Source organism: Netta rufina (genome assembly GCF_964035555.1).
Source record: "Netta rufina genome assembly, chromosome: 9".
In the NCBI taxonomy this organism is placed as follows: Eukaryota; Metazoa; Chordata; class Aves; order Anseriformes; family Anatidae; genus Netta; species Netta rufina.
Window position 1 is genome coordinate 14,518,600 of NC_140132.1, and position 22,187 is coordinate 14,540,786.

Consider the following 22,187-nt stretch of genomic DNA (forward strand, 5'->3'; position numbering starts at 1 on the left):
GCATTTTTAATATGACTGCTGGAGTTGTTAAATTTTAAGATACATGAAAATTAAGTGCCCTAAATCTTAGCTATGGAAATACAAGATCAAAACTCAGTTTAGGTTCAAAACATACTCAGAAAAATTGATTCTCTATGTTGAAATAGAACACACTAGTAGGTTTTAGAATAAGAGTTTTGTTTGACATTTTCACTCTAACTTACTGCACTTACCAAGTTTTTCATGCGTCTCCTGGTCTGCTAACTTAGTATGAGGTTACTTGAAACTACTAAGAAGGAGGAATTCTGTTGACATGTGAAAAAGCACCATCTGTGCCCTTTTCATGAAGAAATGACAGAAAAAATATCCTTGGCCATTAATATTTAAACCTTGGCTCGTAAACTCAGTTTATAGAAAATTGAAATATCTTACCATAGCTGCATGACATAAGTAACTTGCTTTGGAAATGAAATATTCATTTATGTAATAATGATATTTCATTTATGTAATGATGATATCTGCACTCGCTGATGCCTCTCTCTTAAACCTTAGAAAACCACAGAAATTACAGATTAGTCTTTGCTACTTATAACACACAAATTGCTTTACGTAGACTATGATGGTAGTTTATGTAATACAGAAAAATACCCTGAATTTGAAAAATACACAAGGAAGGTTTTTGTAGTTTTACTGGAAAATAATCGGACACGTTAATTTTCCTAGTTTCAAAACTGGTTTGTGTGGCTACAATGATTTTGCAAGACCCACAGTCTGAAATGACTTGCACTTCTCTGTATCATATAAATCTTTAAAGACAGTTCAAATAATTGTGTTTGTTATCTAAAAATATGCGTAACAGCACATGCTTCTCATGCAGCTTAACATGATTACAGCTAACTATTTATTAAGATAATCCTTAAAAAGAGTAATGTTAAAGTAAGTTTAAAGTAATTTTAATGTTTAAAAGCATTAATAGTGCTTAACAACTCTATTTTAAACTTTGTTAATTGGTGCTAACTTACTAGATTTAAGCATAACTTATATTAAGGTTAGAGGAAGTAAAAAGTTACGGTAAAGTCCTATAAAAACAGCATTAAATTACCTCCTCCTTATTTGCCAAGATCACTTCTGGTAAATTGAATTCTAATCATGAAATCAAATTACTGCAGACTTATAATTATTTACTGCTCCTGATATGCATGTCTGCAATTTAAGCTTTGTGGAGCAAATTCACAGCACCTTCCACATCAGACTTTTACAGTATTTTTGCAATTGATTTTGTAGTATTCTTCTTCATCTGAAAAAAACAGATATAATTCCTGAATTCATGCATGGGTTGGTAAACTAAGTAGTCTGTATTTCTCAAACCCGTTTTCCCACTAACTATGTTTAACTTCCAGCATATGTTTTCACAGTTTAACAAAAAAGAAAAAGAAGGTCAAAGTGACTTCTTGTTAGGTGCAATAGCACTGTGTTCAAAACCCACATTTTATTTTTCCTTCGGTTACATTTTTATTCAATAAATACCTATTTTTCATGGAATACATCATGCTAAGTCTTAGATGAGCAGCACAGAGAAGTCAGAACTAAAACTATAGGAACATCACACTGAAAGAGATGAAGGCTGGACCACTGGATGCAAAATTTCGCAACATTTACATTACACAGAAGTTTTAAACAGTGATCTCTTGAAGTAATGCAAAACTTTTGTTGTTGTTGTGTTGTTTTCTTTTTTTTTTTTTAATACAAAGAGGAATTTAACACAAGTACAGACTTATTTCGCTTGCTATACAGCCTATGGAATATCTCTTCTGTCTTCACAATTGTTCAAACATACATTTCTAAAGTTATTGTCAGAAAATGATGATGATACAAGCTTTTTCTTCATTGTTTCAATCCTTAAAAACTAATTTTCAGAAAGCAGTTTTAAACAAAAACAAACAAAAAGTCCCCAAACATAGTTAGATCTCCTCAAAATATTTAACCTTTCAACAACATTTTATGAATAGCTCTATATTAACTTTTTGTACAAGGGACTAAATACTTTATTTTCCGAATGTTTAGGGAAAATTTTACCAAAGTTCTCCGTTTTTCAGTGAGACCAAACAGAAAAAGTGTCCATCATAAAATGTTTGGAATCCTCTCTTTTAATTGCCAAAAGTTCAAAATCAATAGCCTTTTCAAGAGAGGGAAATAAAGCTACGTCAATTTTTTCAACCTCCATAATCAGACAACTGCAAAACAAATTGTTGTAAGCCTAATAAGCCTTATATCTTCTTCCACAGAAGCAATCAGAAGTGTATCCAGATCATTTGTTGCAAAGTGTGGGCAGAAAAATACTGTGGTGAGTAATCACCAGGCACCTACGAGACAGAGCCTAAATCATGCTTAAATTTGTCAGAAGTGACATTTCTATGGCAAAACTAAAACAGTAAAAAAAAAAAAATACTATATTTACTGATTATTTTACTGTATTGAATGACAGAAACCAAGTGGGTATGGAAGGACTTTTTGTTTAACTTCAATATAGAAGTGACTTTGGTCTTACAGTAGCTATTACAAAAAGGAAATTAATTATATTTTTGCTTTTTGAGTTAAGGAGGTTGGACAAGTTGGAATTGTACAGAGTATTTTTCTACATTTTCCATGTAATCAATTTACTTTGTACCTATGGGGAAGAGAGGAGTTAAAAAGGAAATCAAAGTCTGTGCAATACCATAAATGAAATGTAATCGGCTATGATTCAGAGTAACAACATGTATTAGGAAAAAATCGGTGAAAGGAACAGCTGTTGACATTATTTCCTGAGCCAAACCTTTTAAGGTGTCAGTGAATAGCAGTCAGTACTTTCACTTGAAAGCACTAGAAGAATTCCTTGGATGACGTCTCTCAGGAGTTTAGGATTTTAACAAAATCCACAACTTCCTCTCAAGATCTCAATGCCATGCTTTAAATTCTGTACCAGAGTGATCAGAGACGGTTTCAACACACAGCTTAACAAATAGAAGTGGCATAACTTGGAAGGGTGGTTTAATGTACATACAAATACTAAACTTTACGTCAAACTTTCAGGATCGTTTGCAGGCAAAAAAACAACAGATAAAATCACTTTATCAATCTGATCCAGCTCTACTGTACAAGACAGATGCCAAAAACAAAAGCCTTTTTTCCTATCAGGAAAAAAAAACACCTTAAATGTACAACTTCAGCAAGCTCTCAGGCTATCTCACTGAGACACAAGTCATATTCTTCTGCTGTATACATTTAGCTTCAAAAATTAAAAAAGCAGGTAGGTTTTAATTGAACTTCTCAATCCCATAAGACATTATTTTCTTTCTCCTCCAACATTTCAGGATGCTCCCCAAAAGATAGGAAACATAATGGGACACAAAAGCCATTTTTGTTCAGTCTTCTTTGTGCAAGGTATCCTGGAAAAGGCTGCATTCTTGTGTAAAGTTGCTTCTGAAACAGAAAGGACATTATTTTAAAATGCATGCAAATATATCACAGAACATAGGCTTCTGTTTCTGACAATTAATACTGAAGAATAATGTTTGTAAGTGACCTGAATGTATATTATTTTTGCTTGCTATATATACAGTGCCTATAGAGAAAAGATTTCAAAATACTTTACAGAAAAGAAAATTGCTTCCTTAATTTTCATTCCAGCTAGTTACAGACTTGTCCTCTTAACATGGACAAAAATAACAAACCAAGAGTAATCAAATGGCTTCAAGTGTTTCACAATATCTAGCCACTAATTGTATTTCTATAAAGTTTCACTTTCACTTGTAGTGTAAAAGCTGAAACTATAGTTTTGCAGATTAGAAGCAGGAAGCAGCAGTGGCCATGCAATGGAATAAAATAAAAGGAATTTTCACAATGTCTTTATGAAAACGTGTATCTAAGAGACATGAATAATTGCTTTATATTGAGCAATGAGAAATTATAATAATTCTTTCATGATCTAAACGTGATTACCTGTCTGAACGATTGTTCATCTAAAATCTATTTTTCTTGATGGAGGGCTTCTATGAAAGCTTCAAGTTTTTCCTGAATTTCCCGAACTTTTTCTGAAGAAATAAAAAAGATTGTCATTTAAATATCCAGCTACTTACATTTTTCCACATCAGAAGAAATGAAACTGATCCCTTTGAACAAAGAACTTCTACAAATACATTTAATGATTATCATGCTAATAATTCCATAATTTAACAAAGAAATCCCATATTGTTGTATTTCAAAAATCTGAAACTTTCATTATGTCATGCACAGCAGAACTACCGTACACCTGGTACCTGTAGGGAATTGTTACCCTTTAACTAATGTCCACTAACCCACCTCTCTTTTAATCAAATATCCTTATTATCCACAACAAGTGTCACAAACAACACAAATCATTCTAAAAAGAGTTAAAAACAAGTGACCTTTCAGCAGGCAGAATTTCAGGGAACCACCAAACAACAGCATTCAATACCCCTATACAAAAGGGCATATACAACATTAAAAATGTTTAATGTTTACACTTCATTTCCTTGCATATCAGTAGTAACCAGATGGATGTGGGCAGAACCTTATTTTATACAAATGCTAAAGATGGGAGCTTGTTTCTTAAAAACAAAACCAAACCAATAAAACACAAGACTAGAACATCACTGCAAGCAACTACTACAAATAAAAAGGTAACACTGGGAAAAATACAGGATTTTAGGCATTTTTCCACTCTTTTCTGAATTCCACACAATGCTTGTCATCATATAGCCTATTTGATTTATTAAACAGCTTATGAAGCAAGGTTTAGAACCTAGCTGGAATCTAAAGCCTGCAAGATTTCCTCCTTCTCTCTCACCACATCCTCATTGAAGCCCCTTCTGTGTGCGATTATAACCATGAAAAAAAGCACACTTCAGAAAAATGAGCGGGGACAGACAAAACTAAGTCCAATGAGAATATACATGTAAAAATGTCCAGTCTTTCCCCTTTTCTCCACATCCCAAGACACAAAATACTGTTGGATTAAACCTGTATGTTGCATGAAATACAAGGTTTGATTTTTGTTTTGTTTTCTTTTTTTTTTTTTTAAAGTCTATCTTCTATTAATGTTTTCTTTTCTTTGCCAATACCGTATGTTATAAACTTGCTTTGCTGAGCTGAAATAACAGCAAAACAGAATGAAAAGTACAGCCGTTATCCTTAAATGGGGATACATAAGCATTATGGGAGAAAGAAGTAGGACCTCAAACAGGAATATAAGAATGTAGCCAAGGGAAATAGAAGTTCATCTAGTAATAAATTGCCAATCCCACAGATAATTATAAAAACAATTTTAGAGCAGTACTGATACCCAAACTCAACAAAATCATGTAGTCCTGTTCTAGCAGAAGTACAGGATTTTAGTTAGCATTTAATAAAATATGTAAAATAGCCTGTATGGGAATGAAGAAATCTCTAACTTACATCTTTATCATGCAATTTTTAGGTGATGAAAGGCAAATCACTTATACTTTCAACACTTCAGTGTCCCCTTCCCCAGTAGTGCTTATCTACCAACACAGAGGCACAGGGAGCATGAATCACGCTCTGGGTCCTAAAGAAAACACCAAAGAACTTTCTCGAGTTTCAGCTGCCTTCATTTTTTAATGTACTTTGATATTAAATGAAGATTACAGTCAGTTTAAGGGGTGAAAGCTGTATTTTTGGAAGTTACAGAACAGCAGTAGCCGATTTTTTATTTTTATTTTTAGCAGAAAAAGTTGTGAACCAGTTCAGCAGAGAGAACTTTTGAATGCTGCCAATGGAAAAAAAAAATTAAAAAAAAATCACAAAATCACTACTTCTCACTAAGTCTGAAGTGTTTGTTTGCTATCTTTAAGTCAGAAAAAAGCAGTTTGATCTTTTTGGTGTGTCAGTATATAAACCTCTCGTGTAACAAAAACAATACTTTGGCATATATTAGGCAGCTGCTTAGCACAGCTTCTAATATTGATGCTGCGTATGTTTACAAAATTAATGTTTGAAAAAAGCGTCTTATTATCTTGGAGAGAGTCAACACATTTTTGGGAATTGTTAACCCTGTATCTCTTTCTCCAAAATGAACAGCAGTTGCCAGTGATATCTGGAGATTCAATCTCACTGCCCAGAAGGTCTCTTCAGGTTGTGCTCTTAATAGCTTTGTTTTTGGAGTGAATGTATATATTTATACAGTAACTATAAATTGGTACATTTTTCCCCAAATATACTTTTCCTATTGATCAAGCCATTAGGCTCAGTGAAAGCAGGCAGATTTAGCAGTATTAAATGCAAATATTTTCCCTTCTCAACTCCTCGCTAATGAAATATTCAACTATTGAAAATTAATAGCATCAGCAAAAGTCTGTAATTATTATTTCACCCTTAAAAAAAGAAAAGGTTTGTGCCAACAAAAGCTATTCTAATTTTCTGATTAGGGCATATTAAAATAACAGGGTAGCAAATATTTATTCCACCAGAAAGTACTGAATCAGCTGTGTTTGCTTAGAGAACAGACACACTAAAATTGCCTCCATATTATGAGAACTTTATTAGTTTTTATACTTGGACTGAATTGAAATGATTGCTTAACTGTAATAATTATGAGGTCTTGGGGTAATTTAATACTTTGAAAAAACACGCTAGCTATTCTTAAGAAAGAACAGTTACAATGACTGCCAAATAGCTGCAATTACTCATGCTATGCCTTGCATTCCTAGCAGTAGGAAAGCCTCCTGCAGCAGCAGATACCAGCCAACCTGTAAGATTTACCCCACAAGTCCGTTCTGTAGCATAGAGAAACAGTATGTTAAATCAGCTTACCTTTTAAATAGAGGAACTGCAGAGTTACACACTGACACTACACACATCTTAATAAACCAGTAAATGTAAATGCTTGGCAGAACTTTTCTGAAGAGTACAAGTGCAGGGGCTGCAGTTCTGGGATAGATGCCAGTAGATTCCCCAGCACTTTGTGACACTGCATTTGCCACAGAAACGTATTGTTGCAGTTCAAGAGTCAGATTTTACCTGCCTTTAGTTGAGGAAGTTTTTGGATGCAGTTCTCTTCACTGTGAAATACAGAATCTGTGTACCCAGATTTGCAGGGTTATCATTGACAGCTTCACCAAAATACTGATTGAAAACTTCCTCAAAAAAAGTGCTTTAATTTAGAAGTACGTAGTAACATGTCAAACCCCGAACATCACTTGGGTTTCAGATAAGAACACTTACTACTTAATACAAAAGGTAATTATGAGACAGCCTAAGTGACCCGTTGCCCTTCCTAAATATTATGATTGTGTGTTTTTCCATGTAGAAGTAAATCTTGGATTAAAAGCATTCAGTTTGCTAGCAAATGATTTCTGTAGCATGTTAAACTAGCCCAGTACTATTATGCCATGCTGAAGTATCGCAGAAGTCTTTGAAGTACTGCACTCTTATTATATGGTATTTCAGAAGTTTAAATACACACTATTGCTTAATGTTAGAGCTTCTAGAAAGAGCAGTGTCTGACAGTTTTAAGGCAGAACTGAAGTTACAAATACATAACAGTGATAAAAAAATCAAATGGTACCAATGAAGAGTAAATGTAACTGAACTCTATTCTCCATCTTCAGAACAGGAAAATTCACAGGCCTAGGGGCAATGAATGGCTATTCTGTTTCCCATTTACCCCGTGTTTACCTAAAAGATAAGCTGTTCATACATCAGCTCATTATGCCTCTTGATCTGGTCATGAATATTCCCATAATCCTCCTTCCATATCCCATAAAACTTCACTGACAGAATGAGGAAATTCTTTATTCGGGTATCTTGAGATCCTCATTCATGCACCTTATCTCCATTCATATCCTTATCTCCGTAAGAAATGATATTGCTACCTACTCATTTTCTTTTCGTTAATCCTGTGATACTAGATCTAAAAGGCCCAAACCCAGACTAATTGATCTGTAATTAGGATTTGGATATGCTTTGAACACACCAAAAAAACCCACAGCCACAGATAAAGTTTGCTTTTAACATCATAAGCTGTTCAGAAGAAAACTCCCTCAGATATTCATTCTCACAAGGACTGCTTGCTCACTGCTTGCAGGCCATTTTAACTAAGATCATCTACCAACTAATAGTACAGAGGCTAAAGAATCACTGCTAAAGTGAAACTAAAATATCAAACCTATCAAACAAAACTCCTGAAGTAAGGCCAAATAATCTTAGGAATATTGTTAAACAAATTGAAAAAGTAAAGCTTATTACTTATTTGAACAACACTGTAAGTAGCAAGAAAAAAGGTTTCTAGATATTTTTCAGCTGCATTAATTGGTTTTACAGAAGACGTGAACTCTCTTCACAAAATTGCTCTTGCTTATGATTCTAAATATAAATGAATTTATTGGCATTCAAATCAATCATACTTACATTGCTTATGTAAATAAGCAATGGATTTAGCACAGAATTTTAAAGATAACCATGGCTCTCTGTACCACAACTTGGAGAAAAGTGCACAAGGATTTTGTTATGTAAGGCAAGTTAAAACGCTTCCCTTTCCCCTGTTTACAAGTCTGCCCATATGACACTGATTTTCAGTTGCACCATCAAGAAAAATTGAAAACTTTCAGGACAGAGATGCATCTTTATTCTGCACTTCAATGACGCAAATAGCAAGAAAAGGCATGATAAAATTTGTTAATAGTTCATTATAAATCCTCCTGTTATACATTAAAGTGATTTCTACTTCTGACTATCACTTACACTGCTTCTATATCTGTTAGCTCATGGTTCTTCCTTTTGCTCTGGATTTTACTTTGGTTTTAGCCTTGCTTCTCTGCCTTTTCTTTTTCTTTTTTTTTTTTTTTTTTTAATCTGCCTTTCGTCATCCCTTCATTGCCTATAACCATTGTCACTGCTTGCTGTGATACTTGTGTGTTACGGTTAATTAACCACAGTGGCAAAAATGTTGAATTTACTGCTGTGAATGCCTCATCTTTCCTCTAGCAAAAAGAAAAGCCCAGTCTGTAGTCAGATTTCACCAGGATGCCCAGAAGCACACTATTAAAAGCTGGAAATGCTGCTCCATGGTTTCCTATTGACAGCTGAATTTTTGCTTAGGGCTACCTAAGACACAGACCCCATACTTGTACTCAACCCCCTACAACCATCCAGGTGGAGAACTGAAAAAAAAAAATCTCCCTGAAGTTCAGCCATTTGCACCACATTCCTGAACTTTCTAAAGGCCACGCAAAAACCAGACCTCTTGTCGGAACAGTGAGAGGCAGCGTGCTAAAAGGCACTCCAAGTAATGTCCCAAGGAGCAGGCTTTCCACCCACAGTCCCCAGACCTGCACCAACACGCTTTCTCTTGTCTCACCCCACCGCAGCCTAACAGCTCCCGTAATTCACTGATCGGGGCAGGGTCATGTCCTGCTGAAATTTAGAAAATCCTTTGAAACCACCCATTGCACTTTTTGCCAGTTTCCTCTTGTTCGCATACCATATTTCCCTCTGGTTAAGGACAAGAGGAAAGCTAAAATTTTAAGAGGGGAAAAAAAGGCAAAACCACCCAGGCTGCCCTTAAAGAGACAGAACATCATTTATCAGCTGCAAAGACAGATTTATAAGTAGAGGGCCCCCTCTGTTCCTTTAAGGCTGCAAAACAGATGGGAAGTGAATGGACAGTCAAAGGGTCAAGAAAACACACGGGAGGTGCTGCTTGTCTGCTCTATGTATGTTCCCAGCATAAGAAAGAGGTCAAGATTGTAACTGCATGGCTGGGTGCTGGAAAGGCCTTTTCTTTAAGCTGTTACAAAGACAAACGCTGTTCCTCATCCTGCTGTCAAACCGTTATAAATATTGGTTTGTCAAGAGAGTTTCAGCATCTACTTTTTTTTTTTTTTTTTAAAGGCTGAACAGGAGGATGAATCACGTGAATGATTCTTAAACAATTAGCTCATTAGTGTAATAAAAGCTCTGCAGAACTCGGCAAAGTTTAAATGGAATTTATAATAGTTCACGTAGACAATCCCTGAATCATTAGAAATAGCCTTTAAAACGCAAGCTTGCAGAAAACAGCTAGCATACCCTTCAGTTACTAGCACTTTGAATGAAGATGCTAACTGATGCTTGCATTCACTATGACTGTGTTTCTTATACCTACTGCAATCTGTGGTAAGAGTTGAATTTACAGCCAGATCAATTGAATTCTTTCTATAAATTCTGATTTTAAAGTATGCTCTCTGGAACAGGACAATTCTGATACTAAGCTTTGTAAATACATTTATGGATCAGGCTTCCCTTCTCAGACATACATCCACCATTATATTCAGAGTTAGTTACAACCCTTCTACTTGCCGCCTTAAATCCCTTTGCCACCCTGAGCCAACTGGCATTTTAATCCGCATGACATCTAGAATCAGTGTACTCTGGTTATCAGTCCCAGAAAGACAATGATGAGGACAGACACATACTCTACTGAAGTGAATCAGGTGAGATATTTTCATCACAAAATACAGTATTTCAGTGTCCTCTCAGAAATATTTATTTTAAATACTAGAACCAGAGAAGTCACCAGTCATAATCTTTCAATACCTCTATTAAGATCTCCAATCTCATTTTCACAGATCTGACTTCATCTGTAACTGACCTGGTTGAAAAATTTTCTTCAGCATGGCATTAACAGGAGAAAACAGAGAAACCGTTTCTTACAAATACATACAGAGTGAGAATTCCTCTTTTCCCTATTTACAGGTGGATCTGCCTCTAAAGCAGGAAAAGATCAATTAGATCGTAAATTTAGCCTGTTCTAGGAACCTAATAAAATTTTAATCTTGTCATTTTAGACAGAAAAAATAAAAGTAAAAATCAAACCTGCCATCACTGAAGTTGCTTCTGTTGCAAGTATTAATATCATATTCCCCCTACATATTTTATCTGAGCAAAGCTATCATTTACCACTTTTATTTCAGACTAAAGAGAACCAGGCAGCAGCAGAAGATAACCTAATCTGAAAACACTTCAGCTGTTTTTATAAGGTATTGAGCTTTGCCACATTAATTTAGCATTACTAATAACGCTTTTTAGCACCAGAAATGGGAATTGTGCATTGTGCTGGTGAAACTGTAGGTTACCAATCAATCAATGCCTTGACCTATAGCTGCCCCAGATTCACAAGTGGGACCTTTGCAGCTTAATGAAATGGCTTCGACAACACATTTCCCTGCTCCTCAGCCAAACAGAACAGAAGCTCACTGTATTTCTTGGAGCTGTCCCCAGGGCTCTTCAGACTGGTAAGCACGAAGTCTTTCTGTCCCTGGCAGGGCAGGAACATAGAGCAGAGGTATGTGCCTGAAGCAGAAGTGACAACTACGCAGACTTCTGACTTTATACAAGATGTTTCTACAGGTTATTACACAAGTCCCTCTTGTCTACAGAAAAGAAACTAAATATTACCACTGCAAAATGTGAGGTCACAGACTAGTATACATTTCTTTACTGCCATTACAGTTAGCTTAACGTACAAATGCAGCTTAATAAAGATTAATAATCGAGTTTATGAGAGTCATGATGTCTGCAGTAGCAAGGTAGGACTTGGGCTCCTTCCAGTCCTCTGTCTCTACCACATATTTTTAATTAAAACTGTTCTAATAACTCAATCTTTCAACAAATTCTAGTTTTGCTGCCTACTGGACAGCTAGAAGGAGCTTAGCAGCAGAATGACAAGGAAACCTCATAAACCAGACTCACCTCTTGAATCAGACTTACAGACACAGTTTTCATTTCAAAATCAAGAAAATTAACCTAGCATGTATCAGAACATGATGTTATTCATTATTTTGGGTGGAAATGGCAAAAAGTGTAAGGTAAAGGCAAACCAGAAATACTACCCAATGATTTATGTAGTGTTGTAAAATAATTTACTTTTTTCTAACTGATGCAGAAAAGACACATACAGCTATGATACAGTAAATTACTTACATAAAGGCTACCATCCCCTTGGAGCTATGAAAGTGTAAGGAGACTAACAGTATAAATAACTGATACACACTGGTTCTCCACCCAAAGTAAAATGTACTCAGTAGTTAGTTAAATAATGATCTAATATGCTATCAGGAATATTTATGTGAAACTCTGTCAGAAAATTAGATTGTGATAAGTTTTTAGATCACAATAATAATGAAGTTTCTGACCATCAAAAATGAAGTTTGTCATCATGTTCTGAGGAAGAACAGATTGTTCTGCTATGATTTTCTTAGTTTATTATCATTCCTAACTGAAAATATTAATTGATTTGTATACAGTTCTACATTAGAAGCAAAGTAGAATCCATTACAGTATTAAAAATGCATAGCACCCATTTCACTGATTTCTTGAGGTTCTGAAGTGAACACTCCACAGTTCCATACTAGTTCTAAGCAAATACCTATACCAGTCAGTTTAAAATTTTGCATTTCCACAAGTAGCAATCTCTACACAATAAATACTTACTCAAGACTTGATTAATAGCAACCCTCAAACAACCAGTACTGAAAAGAAAATAGTGTACAATTAAATATTTTGATCCTTGCATCATTAAGGGCGTTTTAGGAAAAAATAAATAAATTTGGCATAGAAAAGAATGGCCGTTGATTACCATAAATGTGGATCTAGGTCTAGATTAACAGGGATTAAATACGTCATTACTCATGCAGCAGTTTATCATCATTTTTCAACATCAACTTTAAGTGATAGACTTCGCTTCGTCAGTGACAAATGTGCTGAACTTTGTAAGCATCCGTTTCGGAACCTGGACACCAGTGCCTAACTCTTCATCAATAACTTTAAGGAATTGTAGCAGAGGCACTTTGGTCATCTGGGATTCTTAAGTTAAGTAAACCATCACTCCATCACAGGAGGTTTACACGTGATGGATGTTCTCCCTTGAGGATTACTTCCCTCTCTGAGAAGATGCAGCTTTTAAAGCACTTTCTGCCATGATACAAAGCAGGAACTACCTTATCTGCACTTTGACAGAGACCATCCTACACATTCTTCTGGTTCTAATTCATCAGTTTCATGCAGCTGCCGCAGAACTTAAAGAAAATAAAACATTCAGCCAGGGTCTTTCATACCAAAGCACACTTAGGTTCATTTCATAAACTCTTTACATGGAATTAAACTCAATAATCATGTGAAAAACAGTTTAATTACATTCTATCCTAGTAACTGCAAGTTGGCAAATCTACTAAATTAACAGGATGTATTTTAGTCTCATGTTGTTGACTCGCTCTTGTTCAAAGGAGGGCAACTGGAAGACACGAATACACCGACTGATTCCAAGTGTGTTGCCCCCGACTTTCTGCATCATGGAGCTCCAAGTCCTCTACAGAGCTCACACGGAGCCCGGGAGTCACACTGCCACCTGCACGGGGCTGCCGCCAGTAAATCTTGAAGTCATTAGACACATATGGCCCACACAAGCACTTTATTTGACTGATTGAGATGTGGGCAGAAATGAACGTGTTCGAAGTGACAATCAGCCTCTGAAAAGATGCAGGCCATACTAGCATCCTGGTGGGAGCTGCTGGTAGGGGACTGTGAAGACAGCAGCTACCCCGCACATGCTTATTAGGAGCCTGAAGACGTGTTTGATGATTCCCAGGGAGGAATGGCCACTCTGACTTTGTTTGAATAGAAGGCCACAACACCTCCTGGTGCAAGCTTGTCAGCTCAGGATCAGACTGTAACTACACGCTCCTCAGGAACACTGCTATGACCAGCTGAATGGAGCAAAAGAAGAAATGCTGCCTTTCTGTGAAACTCCTCACAACTACGAAGTGAATGCATTTTTACTGCAGTAGCTTCTCAAACAATCGTTAGGCATCATGGAAAAAAACAAGAGCACAAAACTGTAATTCTGAAGATTCTTAAAAAATAACTCCTCCATTTGGATTTCCTAGGATGCTTTCCTTTTTTCTATGCCTTTCTTTGAGAATTCCTTGTGCAGTAGGGATAACATCTGGGCTCTAACTAAATATCTTCAAAATTATACCTTTTATTCCTCTCTCTTGTAAACACTGAAAACCATGTTGCTTCTCAACAAGCACCTTAAACATTGATTTAAAGACTACTAACAGCTGCCTTTTGAGCTGTTTTGTCTGCCTTTGGTTTCTAGGGGAAACTATCTGATATATGCCTGTTTGAGAGAAGAACTTTCTTCCTATAGCTGAGCTTTTTCCCCTATGAAACTTTTAACCTTTTAAAAAAGGGGAAGCCCATAACAGCAAAGAAAAGAGGAGCAAAGGCTTTAGAAAGCCAAGTCAATGCTAAGTCATGAGCATATGTAATCAACAATGTCACATAGGACAGAGGTAAAATCAAAATACTGTTGACAGTCATCTCAAAGGACTGAAATTTAATTAGGCTACAGTAATGACCACAACATAGGAATAGTTTCACATAGCATTTTTATTCTGTGGCTAAGAGCAATGAAAGGAGAAAAAAAAAAACAAAAAACAAAAAAAAGCAACAACCACAGAGCAAGTCATTATCTGCAAAGTACTGCTCATAGACTTTATCCTCAACTTCACATAAATGAATAATGAAAAAAGGAGATTCACTTGGATCTAAATCAGTTTGCTGCATACAACAGACATAACAGAGCCCACTCAGCTTAGCCAAATACATCACAGAAATCCCAGATCCTGAGTCAGCAATTTGAAAGTACCAACCTGAACTTCTGTTAGCTAACTGAATTACAGCGTATTATGTATGTGATATTAAATCATTCATGCTCAAAGACAGCTTGCAAAATAGAGTGCAGCACAGCACAACTGCAAGGTTTGCACTCAACTGTAATGGATTCAACACAAGAAGTAGTATGTTAAGGATTTTGTGTGTGAACTACTAAGCAATGGTTTTAGATGTCAAACTTGAAAGTATTTTACTACAACACTGGTTTATTAGTTTTTGTATGCTCTACTCTACAAAAAAAATAAAGTTCTACAAATTGTTATATTTTCCACATTACAAATGTATAACAGAATTTAAACAAATTGCCCTAAGCTAAGGACTCTCATTTCTTCATGTGAGGGCTCACTGCTTACAAGTTTCAAAAGGCTTTTGTGCAGAATGAAGTCTCAGCTAGCCCAGAACACCTGTACAGGTGTCAATATTACTGACAAATGAACTCAGAGGCTGACCCCTTCACATTCATACCTAGTAATTTCTGGATCCAATTTCCACAGGCATTCTGCAAGCTTCTTCCCACTTTCTGCCAGTGACTCACCCCACGGAAACGCACATGGTTTTACATATAATTTAGTGAAGTTCTGTGTTTTCTTTCTGTGCTTTTTAGCTTGTGAGGAAACATGACACTGAATGAATAGCATGCTGGCCTAGGAAAGATGCTTTATGTGTACTGTCCTTCTGTGTGATTATCCTGTACAGAAATATTTTTTTCCATAAACAATACCTTTGCATTTTATTTTATCTGTTTGAAAGGAATAAAGGAAAGGAAATAAGGGAAGATAGATCATGTGCATATTTTCTTAGTCTCAGTAAAGTATTTTGTCTCCATTGAAGTAAATGGCAAAGCTCCTGTTGGTGGCCTGAAAGTAGGATCCGCTTTAAGAATACAATGTACACGTGCACCACCTAGCGTGTTTTAAATGCTACTGCAATTGTAGCTCAGATTTAGGATAAAATACTGGAAGATCCTATTTCCTTTCCAAAATGATTAAAGTATTCAGATTTTAACAGTTATTTAGTAACAAAGCTTATTAAACTAAAGCTTGCCATACATTTGCTAACGAGAATTATATATCTGAGAAAAAATTATCATCCCTTACAATCTTTATAAATTGTAATCTTCATATATAAAAGAAAAACAAAACAAAACAAAAAATATCAGAGTGTGGAAAACAAGAGGGACAAGGCTAGGCATCTTCCCCCAGAGGAAAAAAAGCTATTATCCAAGCAACAAATGCCCACTGCGTATGCTATGTGCATGCATCAATAAACAAGAAATAGTAACCAGGGAGGAAGGCTTGGCACCAGCTCTGCTGCCACGCTAATCCTTCCCACTCCCACAAAGGCCAATCATTGCCATCTTGTGTTGGAAAAGGTGTAAAGCAATTGAAGTACTGTACAAAGCTCATGCTACTGAGGAAGCTTGCTTTGGCCTTCTACAGAAAAGAAGCAAGTCCAAGCAGAGTGGCATTCTGAAAACAGATAGTTCTGGGAAGCCCTTCACTGGTTGTTCAACAAAAACAAAAGTAGCCATACTATGTAGTCATCTGCAGAAAGTTTAGATTTATTCAAGTCATCAATTTTGCTCTGATCTATAGAATATTTCTATTATAGTTGCTATTCTGTAGTTTCTATTATGAAAAAAACAGCAAAAAAAAAAAGAAGACACAAGCAGTGCTTTAGAGCATGCAATAAAAATAATGCAGTCCTGACATTTTTATGAGCGGAAATTCTCCTTCAAAAGATTAATGTTTGCCATAATACTTTTAGCTCACTTTACCCTATTTTACTTCTTACAGAACCTAACACATGATGTATTTAAGATACTGATTTAGCTAAGCATATAGCAAAATACCAAGGTCTGTATAACATAAGTTTCATATCAAAATACTTTGTCCTTTGGCAGCCAGCACAATCTAGAAGCATCTATGAACTGGAACGCAAATATAAATCTTGTTGTTGCTGATAAGTCAACACAGGGTGAAAGACCTGGCTACGATTTTCAACTGACAGACAACTTCAGTGAAGAACTTCAAGACAGATATTGCACCAGAGTTGCGAGGGAGATTGTAAACAACTACATTAGAAGAGGTTCCTACGGACTGCTGAATATGCCTCAAGTACCCAGTTATACAAGCAAGAGACAGCCAGCAGTTTCCTCTTGTTTCCACATCCTCAGCAAAACAAACAAATCTCAATTATCTCTACAGTTTTGAATACAGCATGGAAAACGACTAGGCTGATGGACTCTGGACTGGCTGTTACTTCTCACAAAATAACCTGGGGTTGTAACAGGTAGCCCTGTGCAATCATCAGCTCATTGCTAAGAAGCAGTCAAGAAAGGGAACAGACTTACTAATTATTAGTAAAAGACCAGAATAAAAACCAGAAAGCATCATAATATAACTGTACACATCTAGAAGGCAGGTACAGCTCAAATATTGTGTGCAGGCCTGCTCTTTCAATTCAAAAAGGTTTTAGTAGAACTACAAAGGGTGTTTCATGATTTCAACAAGCCCTGCCAATGTCCTTGCAAGGAGCAACTACATATGAGATTTTTCAACCAGGAAAAAGAAGAGCAAGTGCTGGTAGCATAAGCATCTGTGAAGTCATAAGAGGCACAAAAAATGAAGGGAGAAAGATTACTGAATGTTTTTCACAGTGCAAGGACTAAGGAAAACCAAATGAAACTGGCAGGTGGCTCAGAAACAAACAAAAGGAAGTACTTTTTCACACAATGTGTAGTTAAACTCTGGAACTAATTGCCACAGGATGTTGCAGATGCCAAAGTTTACATGAGTTCAAAAAGCAATTACAGAAATTCACAGGGGGAAAAATCATGAAGGGCTATTAATCACAAAGATATTACCTCAGGATTAGGAATCTTGGAACCACAGATTGGTGAAAGACCACACTAGAGAAGCACTGCTGTATGTTTAACCTGTTCTTACGCTTTTCCTTAGGTACCCATACCTGCTCACTGCTAGGGGCAAGACTCTGGGGTACACCCACTGCAGGCCTCTTTCAAAAGCTATTAATCTCTAAGAATGGAGGAATTGAAAAGTTTTTAAAGTCACTTTTTCCCAATTCAGCTATTCACCTTCTGCTCTGCCTCTTTTTATATTTTATAACCCCTTCTTCCAGATGTCTCCTGTCCTAGGGCTTCTTTATTTCCATAAACTTAGTATTCGTTCACTGGCACTAGTATCAAAATGATACTCCTGGGGAGGAGCCCATAACAGATAAAGGCCTCTATTAGAAGAAAACCTTCAGTACATTACAAAACGTGTAATTTGTCAGAAACTGTTTGAAATAAACACAGAAAGGCAGCAAGACTCAGGACCTAAAGGCTGTCAAGGAAAATTCACTGAGGTTGAAATACAATTCCAGGATGCAGAATATAGACAAAACCTGCTGAAGTAAGTTCTGAGACTTATGTGAGCTCTCATTATGAGATTGGGTTGCCATGTAATAAACAGTTTGCCATCAAACAATATCTTGAATGAACAGTAAAACACTTTCAGTGCTTCAACATGAAAAAGCTGACAGACAAAAGTAAGGCAGGATTGCCATATCATCAGTATCAAAAAGAAGCATCCCAACCTCAGTTACATAAAGAAGTTAGATTTATATAGAGTTTATAGAGCTTTCTGATAGGAAACTCTATTAACAAGCAGAGCCTCATATTAACAAATTTACAATGGAAATTAAAAGACAGTTCGTAACTATCAGAGGAATGATATACTGGAACAGGTTTTCAGTATGAATAGCAAGCCTCCAAAAGTCAACCAGTTTAAAGATGGAGCTCAAAATAAATGAAGAAGATGGATTATATAAACACAGCTGTCTACAAAAGAGGGAGACTAGACTTTATGACACCGTAGATCCCTTCCATTCCTAATTAAAATACAAATACTCTATGAATGTGCATTGTGGGACTGAGTACTTTCTTTCCTTAAGCAGAGTTCTGATCACCACTCAATGCTGTAAGAATGAAATTACTTGTAAAGCCACCTGAGAGTTCAATGCATTATGCTATCAAAGTCGTACTCGGGAGTATAAAAAATTGCAACAGAGACAAGCACTCTATTCACTATGGGAAAGGCACAGAAATCCCCTTTCCTTGTCATTTGTCCATAAAAATTATCACCACTTAGCAATAAAAGCATGCAGAAAGTAGAGAGAACATTGCTGATTTGACTAACAGAGCTAATCAGTGGTGGTTTTAAAATCTTCCCATAGGTACAATAAAACAGAGCATGTCATCATACATCATTTTGCACCGAATAATGATTATTTCATTAGAAAAATGTGCCTGGGATCTGTGACCTCCTGAATCTAAAGAAATTTGGTGCAATGATGGTGTTTTAGCTAGATGGTAATTTATGAAATACATACTACAAAGTTGAAGCATGCATACTAAAACACGGATACCTATGTTTATAATCACACAGTGTGCTCCTACAGGTCTAGTCTGAGTTTATAAAATAAAAACTCCAGCCATTACTGCTTTGAAATTGAACATTATTCCCGATGCTGGTGAGAAGTAAAACCGACAACACAAAAATTCCAAGTCAATTTGTCAGAAAGCAAACAGCAGTGTTCGGTAATAAAAGGAGACCACTACCTCATTAAATATCTATGCTTCACTGTACAGGTCACCACTAGTTTTACCTCAACATTGGCAGGAAGGCAAGGGGGAAACCTTATTTTGTAAAATACTTTCCATCCAAAAGAATGGCTACAAGAAGGCTGATACAGGATTTCAAAAGCAATACAGGATGCGTGGAGAGAGTTGTGGACCTATAATAAACCTTAGATAGTCACACTAGCTATTGCAGAGACCAAACAGCCTAATAGACAGATCATTTGTCCTAGATTCACTACAACTCCTACATACAATTCTGAACTACTACAGCAACACCTAAAGGACAAATACTGTAATTGATTGAGATTTCAATAACAACAATCTGCAATCTCCAAATACAGATATTTATGTATTCACATGGATTTTTACTTATCACAAACTTTTTTTTTTCTCCTTTTGCATAACATTTTTTTTTTTTTCCCCTGCCAGTCTGAGTGTACAGAGATGGTCTGAGTGGAAGCCTCACAGAATAATAGCAGAATGCTGCCAAGGAAACAAGGCATGTGCAAAGGAAGCCCCAGCAGCTACAAGTCTGTCTAAACCTCAATAGATGTGAAGGTAGCTAGCACAAGTAGTACCCCAGCCTCGACTGTCCCCTTCAAACCTTTCACTGTTTAAGAACTTAATATATTAACAACAGAACTCCGTAATACTTCCTGAGTGACTCAAATCACTACACTAACTGTAGTCCTTCCAGAAGGTTAAATCTGCTAGATTTTCTTCCTTGTTTTGTCTCTCAATATAACTGTCATCTTAGTTTAATAAGCTGACAGGTTTTGGTTCTGTATGCAAGGACTAAAAACAGCTGGTCAGGAAGTCAAAGGCACTTCCAACTAATCTGTGTTAAATGTGTCAGCATTATCTGTGGGAGGCACCCAATGATTAAAAGTATGTGTGATCAAATCCTGCTTATATAGTCAAGACCGAATGACCCAGAGACAGGTAGGTCTCAGAGGTGTGGATTAACCGTATCGTACCAGAAAAACAGCACCCACCCTTTATGACATTACTGTGTTTTAACTATATTTCTCAATATACTGGTGCAATGTATTTATATCAGTGAGTATACATCTAGTGTAAATTATGTTCTTCTATCACATTTTACTGCCCATGTCCACATTTAAATCAGTAAGATCTGACTATATTAAAAAATAATAATCCATTTGTAATACTTACAAAACAGTAGTACGTGAGTGAGCCACACAGCATTAGGTGTTCTTAACCTTACTTTCCCATTCATAGGGACAGAGATTGGAATCTGTTTCACTTCAAGCTACTTCCCGAAGACTATAAAACAGGTACTTACTGAGATCCTCTGCAAGCTGGACCCTTTTGCCAGTTAGGAGCTTAACCTTTTTTTCACTGTCCTCAGCAAAATCTTCAAGCACTTCCTTTACATTCTTTTCCAAGCGTCTTACTGTTGGAAAAACAAAGGAGGGGTGAGCAATAGCACTTCTGCAGCTACATTTTTTTAAAAATATCAAATATTTTAAAATTAAAATATATAGCAACATTGACTTGAGAAAGAAAAATGTAGTCACTATTTATTGATTTTTTTTTCTGCTTGGAAAAATAGACAATTGGCATCAGATAAGCTGAAAATACTTTAAACTGGAAAGTATCTTAATTATTTGACATTCCATTTACATTAAATCATTCTAATTTAATGTAAATCATTAATCACTCTAATTTAACGTAAATGAAATGTCAAATTTTAGTTACTTTACATTCTTTAATTACCCAACCAGGACATAAAAATCAGCCAGTCAGTCATGCTGAGCATGAAAGGAACAGAGAGCTAGAGGAATGCTAAAAAAAAAAAAAAAAATTTGTTTTTTTTTAAATTCAAACACCTCAATTCACTGTGAGCCTTACCTTCAGTATTAGTAAGCTGCTGCCTCAGCGTATTTGCTGTAATTGCCAGCATTCGCTGAATTCGCCAGAAGAGGACAATATCATTGCATTCGAGCTGAAACGAAGGAAGTCGTACTGTCAGACCCTTGATGTCCAGTAAATATCCTACACTTACAAGGCCCTACGTATACACATCCTGATCTCACATAAAAATCCCACAGAATAACTGCTGGAAGTAACAAAGAAACAAATATACATCTTAAAAAACATATCAGCCCTATTTAATACAGTGTATGTGTATTAAATCTCTTTTCAATCTATTAATTTCATTTTTCAACAGAAACTGACATATTAAGGGATATAATAAAGAAAGTTTACACATCCTATAAGCAAGGTTGTGAGAATGACCTAATACTCACTGAAACACCATACTTGTTCATAACACACTGAAAGACAACAGCTGAATTCCATATTGTAACTCCCTGTCTGCCAAATGCTTCTGAAGACAGAGTTGGAGCAAGGGCTGTATTAATTAACAACAGAAGAGACAGTTTCTACACTTGCTAGGAGAACTAATATCACATTAAGGACACCTTAAAAGACAAAAAAAAAAAGGGGGGGGGGACAGGTGGCTGGACATCACAGAGTGGCAGCTTTGTACCCTACAATCTCATTCTGTTGTCTCTCAGAGACAAAGATATTTCTGCAGCAGTAAAGATTTCTGGCTCCATGAGGATAGTTGTTTCTCATTTAAAAGCAAAATAAAACTCCACAGAAAGTCAGGAGCTCCACTCTTTCAGTAATTTCTCTTTGATTTAAAATACAGAAGTAAAAAACTGCATATTATTTTCTTTGTGTTACTTTGTGCATACGGTCATTTGTTGTACAAGTTTGGCTTTAGAAAATGGGAAAGTCGTTTAACAGAAAAGATAATTATTTACAACCAGCCAGTTGTAAGCTCCAGTTGCTTTTCTCC

General features: G+C 36.1%; 1 protein-coding gene across 4 annotated transcripts in view; it reads right to left on the reverse strand.

Annotated features, from left to right (window-relative positions):
• Nucleotides 1-1,448: 1,448 nt before the first annotated feature.
• OPA1 (OPA1 mitochondrial dynamin like GTPase) overlaps nt 1,449-22,187 on the reverse strand; it is a 52,696-nt gene continuing 31,957 nt past the window's right edge. For all 4 annotated transcript variants that reach the window (XM_084292250.1, XM_084292248.1, XM_084292249.1 and 1 more), the window contains 4 exons: nt 21,233-21,326; nt 20,664-20,774; nt 3,961-4,052; nt 1,449-3,441 (listed from right to left, as the gene is read on the reverse strand). In XM_084292250.1, the coding sequence (XP_084148376.1) occupies nt 3,988-4,052; nt 20,664-20,774; nt 21,233-21,326 (270 nt within the window). In that variant the 3' untranslated portion in view covers nt 1,449-3,441; nt 3,961-3,987. The remainder of the gene's footprint in view (nt 3,442-3,960; nt 4,053-20,663; nt 20,775-21,232; nt 21,327-22,187) is intronic.